The sequence below is a fragment of the Mobula hypostoma genome, chromosome 11 (assembly GCF_963921235.1).
Source record: "Mobula hypostoma chromosome 11, sMobHyp1.1, whole genome shotgun sequence".
Classification (NCBI taxonomy): domain Eukaryota; kingdom Metazoa; phylum Chordata; class Chondrichthyes; order Myliobatiformes; family Myliobatidae; genus Mobula; species Mobula hypostoma.
In genome coordinates this window covers 98,937,115-98,951,894 of record NC_086107.1, presented here as the reverse complement: position 1 = coordinate 98,951,894, position 14,780 = coordinate 98,937,115, and the positions used below count along the sequence as shown (strand labels likewise).

The window sequence follows — 14,780 nt, the reverse complement described above, 5'->3', positions numbered from 1 at the left end:
AGGTGCTCGACGAAGCGGTACCCCAATGTGCGTCGGGTTTCACCGATGTAGAGGAGATTTATCCTGACTTATGGAAGTGAATGCTGGACCATTTCTTCAGCAATGGAAAATAGACTAGAAGCAGCTGAAGGAGTCTCCAGGAGAATGTTAAAATATCACGGACCACACACACGTAAAATTAAGAAGTTCTCAGAAGAGCCCAAGCAGTTCGATCACTCATACCAACAATAAGAGAAAGACAACTCAGATTCCTAGGACACATCATGCGGAAAGATGAACTAGAAAAACTCATACTCTCTGGAAAGATTGAGGGGAGCAAACCTAGAAGAAGACCTCGGCTTATGTACGTCAAAAGCATAGCCAGGTGGCTACACATCGAGGAAGTCATCCAAAAAAACGAAGGATAGATCTATATGGAAAACCATGGTCACCAAAGTCCACATCGGATACGGTACCTGGACAGACAGACAGAGGAGGCGGCACCGGATGCAACAGATGAGCCCAACAGACTCACATGGACTTGAATGGAACGCCATTCAGAGTCAAAGAACGGAGACCCCACACTCAGCGTAAATACGTCATGTTTTTCATTCACAAAGGGGGGGTACCGGGCAGATCGCGGCACTGCGGCATCCCGCAAAGTAGGCGAGTCACCGATAGGGCGACCTTTACCCGCTCAAAAATTCCTCTCGCACGAAGCGGCGAGGACCCGGGCGTCACCCCGGACCGTTATTTTCCTTACTCATTAGTTTAAGGCATACTCAAATTTCTCTGCCGCTGCGACTAGAGCTTGAGCACACCCACTCATAGTCAGGGTGAGACACAACCAACTACTTAGAAATAAAACATTCTACACCTCTCATCAAATGATTTCTACCGGTCTTCGATGATTTGCCTACACCAAAACTACTGATTTAAAGAAAATAAAATATGATATGTAAATTATGGTTTCCCGGCGTTTTATGGGAACGCTTTTTTTCCCCGGACGTGTGATAGAGGATCATGGGATTTGTAGTTCCATATTCATCTTTGTCCTGGATGGCTGACAAGGCTGGGAGAAATATCATTCATGAATCCGCAAACACGAGGAATTCTGCAGATGCCGGAAATTCAAGCAACACCAATCAAAGTTGCTGGTGAACGCAACAGGCCAGGCAGCGTCTCTAGGAAGAGGTACAGTCGACGTTTCAGGCCGAGACCCTTCGTCAGGACTAACTGAAGGAAGAGCTAGCACTTTCAAATCTCTTACTAACTCTTCCTTCAGTTAGTCCTGATGAAGGGTCTCAGCCCAAAACGTCGACTGTACCTCTTCCTAGAGATGCTGCCTGGCCTGCTGAGTTCACCAGCAACTTTAATGATTCATGAATCCACCTTGTAACGCCCTGCAAGAACTTTGGGGGCTTCTATTAGTCATCCTTCCAAACACAGCGGCGTGCTTAATCTGTCTCCACAAATAAATCCCCAGGAATCCATCCGGTGACATTCCATTACTTCATTTCGGAATATCCTTCTCTTGGGTAGTGAGACCAGAGCTGTTCCTCACATTCCAGATATAATCTCACCAGGCTCTTTATAACTGGAGCTGGGCTACACTACTCCGTTCCCACCCTCTAACGATAAAGCCAACTGCGTTGCAACACAGACAAAATGCTGGAAGAACTCAGCGGGCCAGGCAGCATCTATGGAAGAGTAAACAGTCGATATTTCGGGCCGAGACCCTTCATCAGGACTGGAAACAAGGCTGAGAAGTCAGGGTAAGACGGTGGAGGGGTGGAGGAGAGGAGGAAGAAGTACAAGGTAGCAGGTGATAGGTGAAACCGGGAGAGGGAGGGGAGGGGAATGAAGTACAGAGCTGGGAAGTTGATCGGTGAAGGAGGTAAAGGGCTGGAGAAGGGGGAGTCTGATGGGAGAGGACAGAAGGCCGTGGAAGAAAGGGAAGGGGGAGGAGCACCAGAGGGAGGTGATGGGCAAGTAATGGGAATGGTGAAGGGGGGATCCAATTACCAGAAGTTTGAGAAATCGATGTTCATGCCCTCAGATTGGAAACTACCCAGACCTTGCCTTTATCGTTTGTACACTGTACTTGAAGATTATCTCTCAATGATCTGTGTGCCCAGGACCCTCTAGATGCCAACTCATACAATAAAAAACATGCAAGTAGCCGGCTCTTAAAAATGCCATTCCCTATTCCCAGTTCCTCCGTCTCTGCCGCATCTGCTCCGAGGATGAGGTTTTCCATTCCAGGACATCTCAAATGTCCTCTTTCTTTGAGGATAGTGGTTTCCCTTCTACCATCATCAATGATGCCCTCACCCGCATCTCAGCCATTTCCCGCACTTCGGCCCTCACCCCATCCTCCCGTCACCCCTACAGGGACAGAGTTCCCCTTGTCCTCACCTACCACCCCACCAGCCTCCGGATCCAGCACATTATCCACTGCAACTTCCGCCACCTTCAACAGGACCCCACCACTAAGCACATCTTTCCCTCTCCACTTTCCACAGGGCTCGGTCCCTCTGTGACTCCCTTATCTACACGTCCCTCCCCACGGATCTCCCACCAGGCACTTATCCCTGTAAGTGCAAGTGCTACACCTGTCCCTACACCTCCTCTCTTGCCACCATTCAGGGCCCCAAACAGTCCTTCCAGGTGAGGCAACACTTCACCTGTGAGTCTGTTGGGGTCGTCTATTGCATCCGGTGCTCCCGGTGCGGCCTCCTCTACATCGGTGAAACCCGACGCAGATTGGGGGACCGCTTCGTCGAGCACCTCCACTCCGTCTGCCACAACAGACAGGATCTCCCAGTAGCCACCCACTTCAACTCTGCTTTCCACTCCCATTCAGATATGTCCATACATGGCCTCCTCTACTGCCATGATGAGGCTAAACTCAGGCTGGGGGAGCAACACCTCATATACCGTCTAGGTAGTCTCCAGCCCCTTGGTATGAACATAGAATTCTCCACTTCCGGTAATTCCCTCCCCCTCCCTTCCCCATCCCTATTTCACTCTGCCCCCTCCTCCATCTGCCTATCACCTCCCTCATGGCTCCACCTCCTTCTACTCCCCATTGTGTTTTCCCCATTCCTTCTTCACCTTTCCTGCCCACCACCTCCCTGCTTCCCCTCCCCAACCCCTTTATCTTTCCCCTTACTGGTTTTTCACCTGGAACCTACCAGCCTTCTCCTTCCCACCCTCCCCCCACCTTCTTTATAGGGCCTCTGCCCCTTCCCTCTTCAGTCCTGACGAAGGGTTCCGGCCCGAAACGTTGACTGATCGTTTCCACGGATGCTGCCCGGCCTGCTGAGTTCCTCCAGCGTGTTGTGAGTGTTGCTTTGACCCCAGCAGCTGCAGCGTATCTTGTGTAGCCGGCTCTTATTACCTTCATATCACAGTGTTCTCCAGTCTATACAACACAGTGTTATGGATGTACACACTGGAAGCCTGCACAGCACCACTGCCACTCGTGGCCTCTGGGCGATACAAACTCCAAGTGTCTCCAAGGCTTTACACAGGGTCCAGCCCCTCAGTGGCAACGAGCTGCAGCTTGCGAAGGGTTGGCTTAATGGCTGAGTGGGACTGAATGGATCAGACCTGCTGGAGGGGTACAACATGTCAGCATGTCAGACTCCATGAGGAAGGGCATCATCACCCTCATCTACAAGCAGAAGTGGGGGAGGGAGGACATCAGGAATTGGAGATCCATCTCACTGTAGAATGCAGATGATAAGATCCTGCTGAAGACCATCACCAACACGGTCAGGTCTTCTCTGGGACAGGGGACCCACCTGGACCAGATCTGTGCAACATCTTGCAGGAAAAGTTCTGGCAGACTAATATGGGTCAGGGGTGGACACTTGCCTGGTCAGCTTGGACCAGGAGAAAGCCTTTGACAGGATATCACACACGTACATGGCGGACGTGCTCTCCAAAATGGGATTTGGGGAGGGAATCCGGAATTGGATCAGACTGCTCTACACAGACATCCGTAGTGCAGTCCAGGTCAACGGGTGGGAAACAGACAGCTTCCCCGTCAGGTCTGGAGTCAGGCAGGGCTGTCCCCTCTCCCCTGTCTTGTTTGTCTGCTGCATAGAACCCTTTGCGGAAGCCATCAGGAGGGATGAGGGCATAAGAGGGGTGACGCTGCCAGGCAGTGGAGGGACCCAAGTGAAAACCTCCCTGTACATGGACGACGTCGCCCTCTTCTGCTCTGATCCGAGGTCAGTTCGCAGGTTGATTGGCACCTGCGAACAGTTCGAGCTAGCGTCGGGGGCCAGGATCAACCGCACGAAGAGCGAAGCCATGCTCTTCGGCAACTGGCCCGACCGATCCAGCATCCTCTTCATCGTCATGTCAGACTACCTGAAAGCGCTGGAGATCTGGTTCGGAGTGGGGTGGGGTCAGGATACACGGCAAGAACCGGCTGGAGTGGACGGACAAGGTGAAGCAGGAATTAGGGGCGTGGGAGCCGCATTTCCTCTCAAAGCAAGGCCAGAGCCTGGTCACCGGGTGTGAGATGATCTCAGTGTGGCTGTGCTGGGTGCAAGTGTGACCCGTTCCCCGCTCCCACACCGAGACTCCCCAGAGGCATCTCCCGTTGAGCCCCATAAAACGGGAGTGACGGGGACTCAGTATCTCCCTCATTCAGATGTGTGGCTGTGTCTGCACTGAATGTACGTGGATCTGGAAAACAAACACCAGGCGAGACTCAATGCTGAGAATCTTCCTGTTCCTGGTGCTGTCCTACCCACACAAAGTCCATATCCCTCCATCTTCCTCACATCCTTGTGCCTCTCTAAATGACTCTTAAAACCCTCTAATGTATTTGCCTCTACCACCGTATCAGGCAGCACATTCCAGGCATTCACCACCCTCTGAGTAAAATCTTATCCCTCACCTACCCCCTTGAACCGACCGCCTCTCCCCTTCAATGCGTGCCCTCTGGTGTCAGACATTTCTACCCTGTGCAAAGGTCCATTTAGTTGGATCCATCATGGAAAGGTTGCTGTGAAAAACTCCTTTGGCTGCACGTTCTTCAAAGCAGTGCTGAGCCCGGGAGGTCCTGGGAGCGCTGTGTTCGGAGTGATTCTGTTATCAGGGTGCTCCATGGGGCAGAATGATTGTGTCGTGGTTAGCACGGCGCTTCACAGTGCAGGCGACCCCGGTTCAATTCCCACCGCTGACTGTGAGGGGTTTGTGGTTTCCTCCAAGTGGCCCAGTTTCCTCCCACGGTCCAAAGGCGCATGGGTTAGTCGGTTGATGTAATCAGACAGCATGGGCTCATTAGGCTGGAGGGGTCTGTTACTGTGCTGTGTCTCGAAATAAAAATTACTAAATTATATACTGCCTTGAGATTTATTACCTCCATTTACGGGGGAGAAAAAAGGAAATACAATAGAATTCACATTAACAGACAATGTCTGTCTAGCAAACAACAGGAATTCTGCAGATGCTGGAAATTCAAGCAACACACATAAAAGTTGCTGGTGAACGCAGCAGGCCAGGCAGCATCTCTAGGAGGAGGTGCAGTTGACGTTTCGGGCCGAGACCCTTCGTCAGGACTAACTGAAGGAAGAGTGAATAAGGGATTTGATACCTCCAACTTTCAAATCCCTTACTCACTCTTCCTTCAGTTAGTCCTGACGAAGGGTCTCGACCTGAAACGTCTCGACCCGAAACGTCGACTGCACCTCTTCCTAGAGATGCTGCCTGGCCTGCTGCGTTCACCAGCAACTTTTATCTGTCTAGCAACGTGGGATGGGTCTCTGAGCAGACTGAAGAAGCCATTTGGCTGGATGTCTCGTCACCAGAACTAAGGCACCAAGGCCTCACTGGTGAGAGGGCCCCCCCACCCCCGTCAGACCCCTCCCTGGACTGCCCCACCGCACACTGCCCTTGTGGGGCAGATGAAACAATCCTTGCAGACTGTGTGTTTGCAAGGGAATAGGGTGCAAGGGAATTTTGTGTGTCTTTGGGTTTCTAGCATCTGGAGAATCTCTTGTGTTTATTACCTCATTATTTATTTATTTGTGTAATTCATAGTAATTTTTATATTTTGCACTGTGCTGCTGCCAAAACACATTGCACATGTACGGTGTCTCAGTGTTGATGGAGTTAATCAGCCCCTGCAGTACCCGGTCTCGCCACTCGCCTCTCTGGTGCTGCAGAGTACTCCGGCCGACAGGTGGCGTCGTCGCTGGCGGAGATGCGCATGCGCGGCGTTCTCGGCCTAGTGCAGGTGGAGGTGCAGGTCGGTCGGATGGCGGCAGAGCTGAGTGTGGAGCGGCGGCTTGATGCCGGCGACGAAATCGAGGACGATGATGATGACGATGTGAGGAGCCGGGAGGGGGTGGGGTGGTTGTGTCCGTGTCCAGTGCCGGGGGTGGAGTGTGGGCCGCAGCCCGGAGCTGGAGTTCCCGTGACCCCTGCCCGGTCCCTGCTGCCTCGTTTCCCCCCGCCAGGCCCGGCTCTGTTACCGATCTCCACAGTGGTCCCTCGGCCCGGCTACCGAAGCCTTTCCCGCCCTCTGGAGCCGGCACCCAGGCCACGCTCCACGCCGGTCTAGATTAGTCCTGGTTCTCCGGGTCACCTCTCCTTTTCCCACGGCTCTCCAGGCTCCTCCCGTTGCAGATACTAATCATCCCCCATTGGGACCCGGAAACTTTGGAATTCCCACTTTGAAGTCTGTCTTTGCATCTGCGTGGTTTCCTGCCAAAATTAACCCGGTGCTGAATCCTTGGTGCATTTTTTTCTACTTTAACATGTTTTGCGAGTATGTGTTGTAGGGAGAGAGATTATTGTATTTATTGAGATACAGCCCGGTGTGGGCTCTTCAAGCCAAGCTACCCTGCAACCCACCTCTTTAATCCTGGCTTAACCACAGGGTAATTTACAATGACCAATTAACCTACCAGCCGGCACGTCTTTGGACTGTGGGGGGAAACTGGGGCACCCGGAGGAAACCCACATGGCCACAGGGAGAACGTGCAAACTCCTCTTTCAGTATTTTTATCAATATTATATAAATTAAATCATGGTCACCAAAGTCCACAACGGATATGGTACCTAGACAGACAGACAGACGTTATATAAATTGCATGAATACAAAGACAAAATTCATTAGGATACAAGTAAGTAATACAGATTACATTACATTTAAATCACAGTAATATGATCACAGTATCCCATATTCCAAGTCAGTCATATAGAAAAAAAGATTGAATTATAAAATAAAATAATTATATTTTATTAAAAGAAAATCTACCCCCACTACCAAAATGAGCTGGTTGGTTAAAAAAAAGAAAAAAAAATGCCTTACCATATAATTAATAATGGCTCAGATCCATACTTTAATAACAGTTCAAAGATTATGAAAATAACTCAGAATGGGTCCCCATAACATTAGAAAATCATGTTTAGAATCAGAAATCGAACAACGAATCTTCTCTAGATCAAGGCACAACATAACATCAGATGGTCATTGAACATGAGTGGGTGGGGTGGCCTCCTTCCACTTGAGCAAGATCATCCTCCTGGCCATAAGAGACATAAAGGCCAATACCCGCAAATTGGATGGCTTCAGTTTTGTAGCACTATCCTCAACAATACCAAACATGGCAGTCAAGGGATTGGGCTTAAAAATAACATTGAAAAGTACAGAAAAAATTTGAAATACATCTTTCCAAAATTTTTCAGGGATCAGAATTTTTCAAACTCCTTGCAGACAGCCGTGGGAGGTACACCCGGGTTCTAGTACTGCAAAGCATTGTGCTAGCCACAGTGGTACTGTGCTGCCCCAATTTTGGATTGAAGTATGTGTAAGTGGTATGGGGCTTTGATTTTGGGGTGCCCAGTTAACATTTTGGGTCATCACATTTGGTGAATAACTTGAAGCAAGCGCTGTGGTCTGTGATCTCACGTCGGCCTGTGCTTCAACTGAACACATTATCAGTGTTGCAATCTCAGCATTCCGTCGCGCTGGTGATAAAGGTTTTAATTCTGCTTTATCATCCTATGCTTGCAGTTGGATGAGTCCCTTGCGGAGCGACTGTGGGGTTTGACGGAGATGTTCCCTGAGGGAGTACGAAACGCCTCGGGGGTAGCCGCCAGCTGCTCACTGACGTTGGCCAAGAAGCTGTACAGGTGTGAAGCGGGCAGTGCCGCAGGTTTTCTGGAAACGGCAGTGTGTGGTGGAGGTACCAAGCAGCTCACAGAGGCTGCAACAGCGCGGAAGGTGTAAAAGCTGGGGGATTACTGAAGTGTAATTAAAAGTGTCTTATCCATCGGCTGCACTTAGACCTGGAGAGTGATCCTGGACAAGTGGGAAGCGGTGGGAGGAGAGCAGAGAGTGCAAATGGTGGAATCTGGAGTAATGACCTATCTGCTGGTGGTGAGGAACCCCCTGGGGCAAGCGGCATCAGTAGGGAAGGAGGGGATGGGAGGAATTGCTGCAAGTTTTGGGTTGAGGCCCAGCATCAAGCCTGGGAGTGTAGAGCAGGGGCTCCCAACTTGGGGTCCACAGACCCCTCGGTTAGTGGTGAGGGCTCACGGCGTGAGAAAAGGTTGGGAGCCCCCTGCTGTGGAGGGAAGATGGTCAGTATAAAGAGAGCGGGGTGGGTAGGTGGGACAGGGCCAACAGGTGATAGTCGCACTGGCTGTCTCAGACTTGAGCAGGGCCTTGACCTGAAACATGGACTGTTCCTAGCCCACCCTCACGGGAGCTGCTCCACCCATTGAATTCCTCCAGCATTCTTTTTATGGCCATAGTTCAATTTGATTTTGTGTTGGTGCAGAAAAGAGCCACACTGGAAATACTTTGAATGGGGAAAGACCATTTATGCAGAGGGACATTTTAATAGAAGTACATTAGAGACTGCAACCTGAAGGTAGATCAATACGGTAGAAGTGGAATGGATTTTGCTTTCATGGAAGATAAATACTGTACATAGAATCAGAATCAGGTTTATTATCACCAGCGCGTGTTGTGAAATTTGTTAACTTAGCAGCAGCAGTTCGATATAATACATGATAATATAGAAATAAAAAATCAATCAATTATAGTAAATATACATGTGTATGTATATTAGATTGAAAATAGATAAAAATAGTACAAAAACAAATAGTAATTTTTTAAAGAAGTGAGGGAGTACTCATGTGTTCAGGGCCCATCTGTTGGCAGAGGGGAAGAAGTTCTTTCTGAATTGCTGAGTGTGTGCCTTCAGGCTCCATAGAAGAGAAATATCAAGGATCAATTTAATTCACCACATACATTTACATTAGGAATTTGCTGTGGTTGGTGTGACCTGTAACAAAACAACAGCTATATCACACACACAATTATAAATTAAGAATTATATAAAAGTGAAGTTAGAGGTTATGGAGTAAAATATACATAAATGAATAAAATTGATTTTATGATACATGATATCATAAAATCAGCTGGTTGAGTGCTGTCACAACATAAACCTTGCACTCAACGTTTGTAAGACCAAGGAATTGATTGTGGACTTGAGGATGGGAAGTCAAAGGAATTTACTTTGAACTTTTTGACATATGCCAGTGCTATTAAATCTGATTCTGATGTGGCATCTTTAAGAAGTGTGAGTTGCTAGACCCTGGCAGACTGTTTCCCAAATCCTAAAGGAAGGAAGAGAGGAAATGTGCTCCTCCTGTGCTGAAAGCTGACTGAAGCGGTTTGCTGAAAGGAGGAGGGGGGGATAGTCCAAGCATACAGACTAGCCAGTTTGCCAGGGTAAACTTCTGTGGGACAGCTTTAGTACAGATTGATCAGAGTCAGCATGGAATTGTTCAGGGAAAGTGAGGTTTAATTGAAGTAATTGAGGCTTTTGAGGTGATTACAAAGAAGGTCGATGAGGAAAAGGCCGGCTGGCGATGCAGTGGCATCCGCACTGGACTTTGGAGTGAGTGGCCGTGGGTTCGAATCCAGCCAGCTCCTTGCACGCTTTCCATCTGTGCTGGGCTGAGTGTCGAGCTAGCAGCTCAGCCTTGTAAAAGAAACGGCAAGGTTGCTGCCCAATGCGCAGGGAGAGACTTTATTGTTATTACAGTTATCACAATGTGCTCTGACTGGGTCTTAGTAACAAAAGATATGTGCACCAAATTGCTCAGGAAAGTGGAACAGTTTGAGTGGTGGGGTTGAAGTTGGGCAGACCGGACTGTCTGTTGGTCATGGGGACAGAGGCAGCCGAGTCATAACATTCAGTTGATGATGTGTTTTACAGCTTCACTCGCTCGGCCCTGTGGGTGGGGACCACGTCCTTCATGATCCTGATTCTCCCAGTAGTCTTTGAAACAGAAAAACTACAATTGGAGCAACAACAGATCCAGCAACAGAGACAGGTGAGGACTCGGCTGTGGGCTGGGCCCTGGGGCGGAGGGGGACGCTGGGCCCAGGGGTGCTGGGGAGATGCGACAAGCAACTGGGCCCTAAGTTGTGTGACAGCACAGTAACTGAAATGCTGCCACGCACATAGCCTTCGTTGCCACGCAGCTGGAATTGAACTCAGCTAGAAAAAGTTTACGAAATGTGAAATATTTTTTCCATTGTCGAAATTTCATTATACCCTCCAATTAATAAGTAAATTCAAAGGTATGTGATTTTTCCATTTTCTTTCTAAATATTCATAGTGTTCATATTACAAGTAAAAAGTTTTCTGGCCGTGTAAAAATTTCTTGGTTGGTCCACGCAGCTGTAAAAATGAAATGAGCGGGAACGTTGGCCAGGGCACAGCTGTGCAAGGAGTAGGGTGACCAACGTTGTACCACAGACTAAAGGAGTGGTTGTGGGTGAACCTGTCTCTGTTCTGCAGCAGTTGCCAGTCCGTCTCCTGTGACATCAGACATTGTGTGAAATGAGATTAAGTGAGGGGGTAACAATTATTTTGTTCTCCATTGCATTTGTGTACTGGAAATGACATTAAACAGTCTTGAACTTGGACAAAGAATGAAGCACTGAACCTGCAGGTGAGGCATTCTGGAAATCTAGCCCTTAATCCAGACAGGAAGCACTTCTGGGCCTTCATAAAATACTCAGTGGCCACTTTATTAGATACACTTATTTGTTAATGCAAATATCAAATCAGCTAATCATGCGGCAGCAACTCGATGCATCAAAGCATGCAGACATGGTCAAGAGGTTAAGTTGTTCAAACCAAACATCAGAATGGGGAAGAAATATGATCTAAGTGACTTTGACCATTGTTGGTGTCAGACAGGAAGGTCTGAGTATCTCAGAAACTGCTGATCTTCTGGGATTTTCACACACAAAGATTTTACAGAGAGTGGTGCAAAAAAGCAAAAGCATCCAGTGAGCAGCAGTTCTGTGGGCGAAAGTATCTTACCAATGAGAGAGGTCAGAGGAGACCGGTCAGACTGGTTCAAGCTGACAGGAATGTGACAGTAACTGAAATAATTGTGAGCATGGGCCTGCTGCTTTGCATCTGAATGTATTTTGTATTTGAAATAATTTGGAAAATGTGTAGCTTGGGTGGTTGATGGTTGGGTTGAGTTGTTCTGCGATCTTGGCCATCTACTTGTAAACGTTTTATCAGCGTAACCCACAAGAACCCACAATTAACAGCGCACTGATGATGCCTCCTTGTACGTTTGCAAGTAAGTTGCCAAGATCGGAGAACAAATCAATCCAAATATATTGTACTGTTCATTTCCTAATCTGATTTTTAAAAAAAATCATTCGCAGATCCTACTGGGTCCGAACACAGGGATATCCGGAGGAATGCCGGGAATGCTGCCACCACCAGTTCCAGGGAAAATATAATGGACTTGACCCTCCCCTCGGAACAGGAATTGCTGGTGGAGGAGGGATTAAAGGACGGACCTTGGGGAGGGAATTTGATAGCACCTACCGACTTGGAGTCCGCAGCCCGTCGCTGAGGAGGGTCGAGCTGACCCAGGCCCAATGTCTGGAGCATCGTGTCTGCTGGTTGTGGGAGGGGGAGGGTTGGGGATAATGAACTTGGATAGTTCGTGGGAGGAGGAGGAGGCAGCTCGGTGAGTGCTCAAGCCCCGTTATTCATGAATTGCAGTGTGATTGTTCACAGCATCTTTTATCATCGAGGTGTACAAGTTGTTCTGCCCCAGTTGTTTATGTGTGTGTTAGTGTTCACCAGGTTCAGCAAGGGGTATGAGGGACACCTCTACCAGTCCTGAGCTCCATCTAAACCAGGGATTCCCAGCCTGGCGTTGGCAGACCCCTCGATTAATGGTAGGGGTTCCTGGTCCTACTCTAAACGCAAAACAAGCTCGCCCTGCATCGGTCTGCCTCACAGTGCCAGGTATTGCAAAGTCAAAATACTGCCGGCTGTCGCGAAGTCGGGCACGTTTAGTGCCTGCAGTGATGCAGTGCTCGGAACAGTGAAGCTTGTACCGTCGGGGAATGAGCTCTCACCAAAGAGAGAGACTGTTGCCTGCGATTCACCACCGGCTCCAGACCAATTATCCACACGATACTGGGCGACCAGTGTGCAAGGTGAGGTGGGAATGTGTTCACTGAGGCTGCAGGGTGAAGGAGACTGGGCAGGTTACAACTTAATTGCTTATACCTGACTCTGGGTGATAGGCTATGACATGGTACAGAGGCCAACCTGAACGTACTGCCTGCAGAAACAGTGACAAGTTAACACAGAGCTGTTTGAATTGTATTGTGGTTCAATAAACATCTGGTGCTGGATTGTGAAAGAGTTAATCTTATTTTAGGAGGACACACACACTTGCTTGGAAATGAGTGCAGTTGTAATTGTGTCCAGACTCAGCGAGTGCAGACAGCTGAGTGGGACAGGCTCCAGTTCTGGCTTTTTCCCACCGGCTCACTGATACTGCATGGAATCTGCAAAGGTCACAGTGCTCCAGTGGGACTTTTCACTAATATACAGTAACAATGGTATTCAGGCAGGTATCATATCTGAGGTTGGCGCGTGGTCATCTAGTGATTTGAAGGTTGCTAGTTCAAGCCTTGGTAGTGTATGTGTCCTTGAGCAAGGCACTTAACCACACATTGCTCTGCGACGACACTGGTGCCAAGCTGTATGGGTCCTAATGCCCTTCCCTTGGACAACATCGGTGGCGTGAAGAGGGGAGACTTGCAGCATGGGCAACTGCTGGTTTTCCATACAACCTTGCCCAGGCTGTGCCCTGGATACCTTCCAAGGCGCAAATCCATGGTCTCATGAGACTAACGGATGCCTATATCACATCTGAATTATGATATAATGGCATTTAGCCTCTCTGTGCACTTCCCCCACTCTAATAGCAACCGCAGACCCCAGCGCCATAATGCCATTAGTTTGACCAACTTGTAATCTTGCTGTGGTTGCAGTTGACAAAGTTTAGAGGGAGTTTTGCCCTGTACCAAATCTGTCCTATCCTTGCCTTGAGAATGTTAAAGAAAATTGCGTAGAGAGCTTTGCTCTGTAACCCTTTTTTCCTTTATCTACAGCCCCCTCCCCCACCCCGTGAATGTTTTAAAATAACTACGTATTAGGAACAACAACAGTAGTTTAAAATATTGATCTTGGTGTCAAGCCTCTTCTGGTGCCATTAGATCTGTAAGGCCTCCAACAAATCCTTTGCTTCCTCTCCAGGCACTGGCGTTCTCAGAAGATGAACAAAGTATCTTGCTCGTGTCCAGGAGCTGAAGATCAAAGGATGTTCCTCCCATGTCTCCTGACCTTTCCCAACAGCTCCCCCATAAAATCCCAAAGATCAGGAGTGTGTGTACTGCTATCAGCGGCCTGCGTGTCTGAAGCAGTCAAAAAGAATTGCACAGACTGCTCTGTGCAACCTCTCTCCACCGTTGTGGTTGTGCATTCTGCACCAATGAACAGGCTCTATGAATGTACCAAGAGAATGACTTTGATGCCTAGCCTGCCCAGTGCTGGGTTTTCTCGCAGTTCGTCCCAGAAGCCTAGCGGTTAGTGTGACACTTTACAGCTGGGGGCGTCAGAGTTCAATCCCGGCATCCTCTGTAGGGCGTCTCTGTACGTCCACCCCCACCCCCCGTGAAATGCATGGGTTTCCCCCCACGTGCGAATTGTTCCGTGATTTGGTTAAATCGGAGTAGTGTGTGTGTGGTGTGGTATGGCTCGGCTCGGCGGTCCGATTCCACAGTATATCTCCAAATAAAACTGATGAGCTCGGTCTCTCCAGCTCTGCCAATGCCAGGGAAAGTGTCCAGTTCATCAGTACCCTTGGGCAGATCTGAAGGCACAGTTGCTATCTAGCATGTGTGCTTTATTGGAATGTAAGTAGGAAATACAGAGGCAAAGCTGGGTACTTTACAGATATTTTTTTTAAATAAGAGAATTAGATAGTGACAGGTGAAGTAAATAACCCAGTTGTATCTGTGTTCACAGAAGGCACAAACTCCTGAAAACAATGGAATTGTTAAAAATATAGAGTAGCTGTCTATTCTATCTCTGCCTTTTATGTTATCTATCTCCATCAACTTAAAAAAACACTAAAGTCGTCTCCCATTCTTCGCTCCGAAGGGAAAAAGCCCAACTAACACAGCATTTCCACGTAAAATATGTTCTCTAATCCAGCCAAGAAAGGCTAAAGATAACCTTTGATAAATTCCACGACATGCATATCTGCACCCCGGAGTTTCGGAGGGGAAAGTATGTATAAATTGTGAATGCTGTAGTCATTATTATCCAAAACTCAATAGATTCCGGAACTGTCCCGGAAGTTTGGAGGGCAACATCATCATCCCGTTATTTAAGGAAGCGGGGAGAGTGGTGGAG

The 14,780-nt window shown here is 48.6% G+C and overlaps 1 protein-coding gene and 1 non-coding gene across 2 annotated transcripts; one reads left to right on the top strand and one right to left on the bottom strand.

Annotated features, from left to right (window-relative positions):
- Positions 1–608: 608 nt before the first annotated feature.
- On the bottom strand, positions 609–759 carry LOC134354483 (U12 minor spliceosomal RNA). Its single transcript, XR_010019840.1, has one exon. It is a non-coding gene; the product is annotated as a U12 minor spliceosomal RNA (small nuclear RNA).
- A 5,414-nt stretch (positions 760–6,173) lies between these two features.
- Positions 6,174–12,709, top strand: tomm22 (translocase of outer mitochondrial membrane 22 homolog (yeast)). The gene is made up of 4 exons (XM_063063348.1): positions 6,174–6,331; positions 8,024–8,142; positions 10,242–10,359; positions 11,720–12,709. Exons 1-4 carry the CDS (start codon positions 6,206–6,208, stop codon positions 11,795–11,797), a joined length of 441 nt encoding a protein of 146 aa, XP_062919418.1. The 5' UTR covers positions 6,174–6,205; the 3' UTR covers positions 11,798–12,709.
- Positions 12,710–14,780: the final 2,071 nt, after the last annotated feature.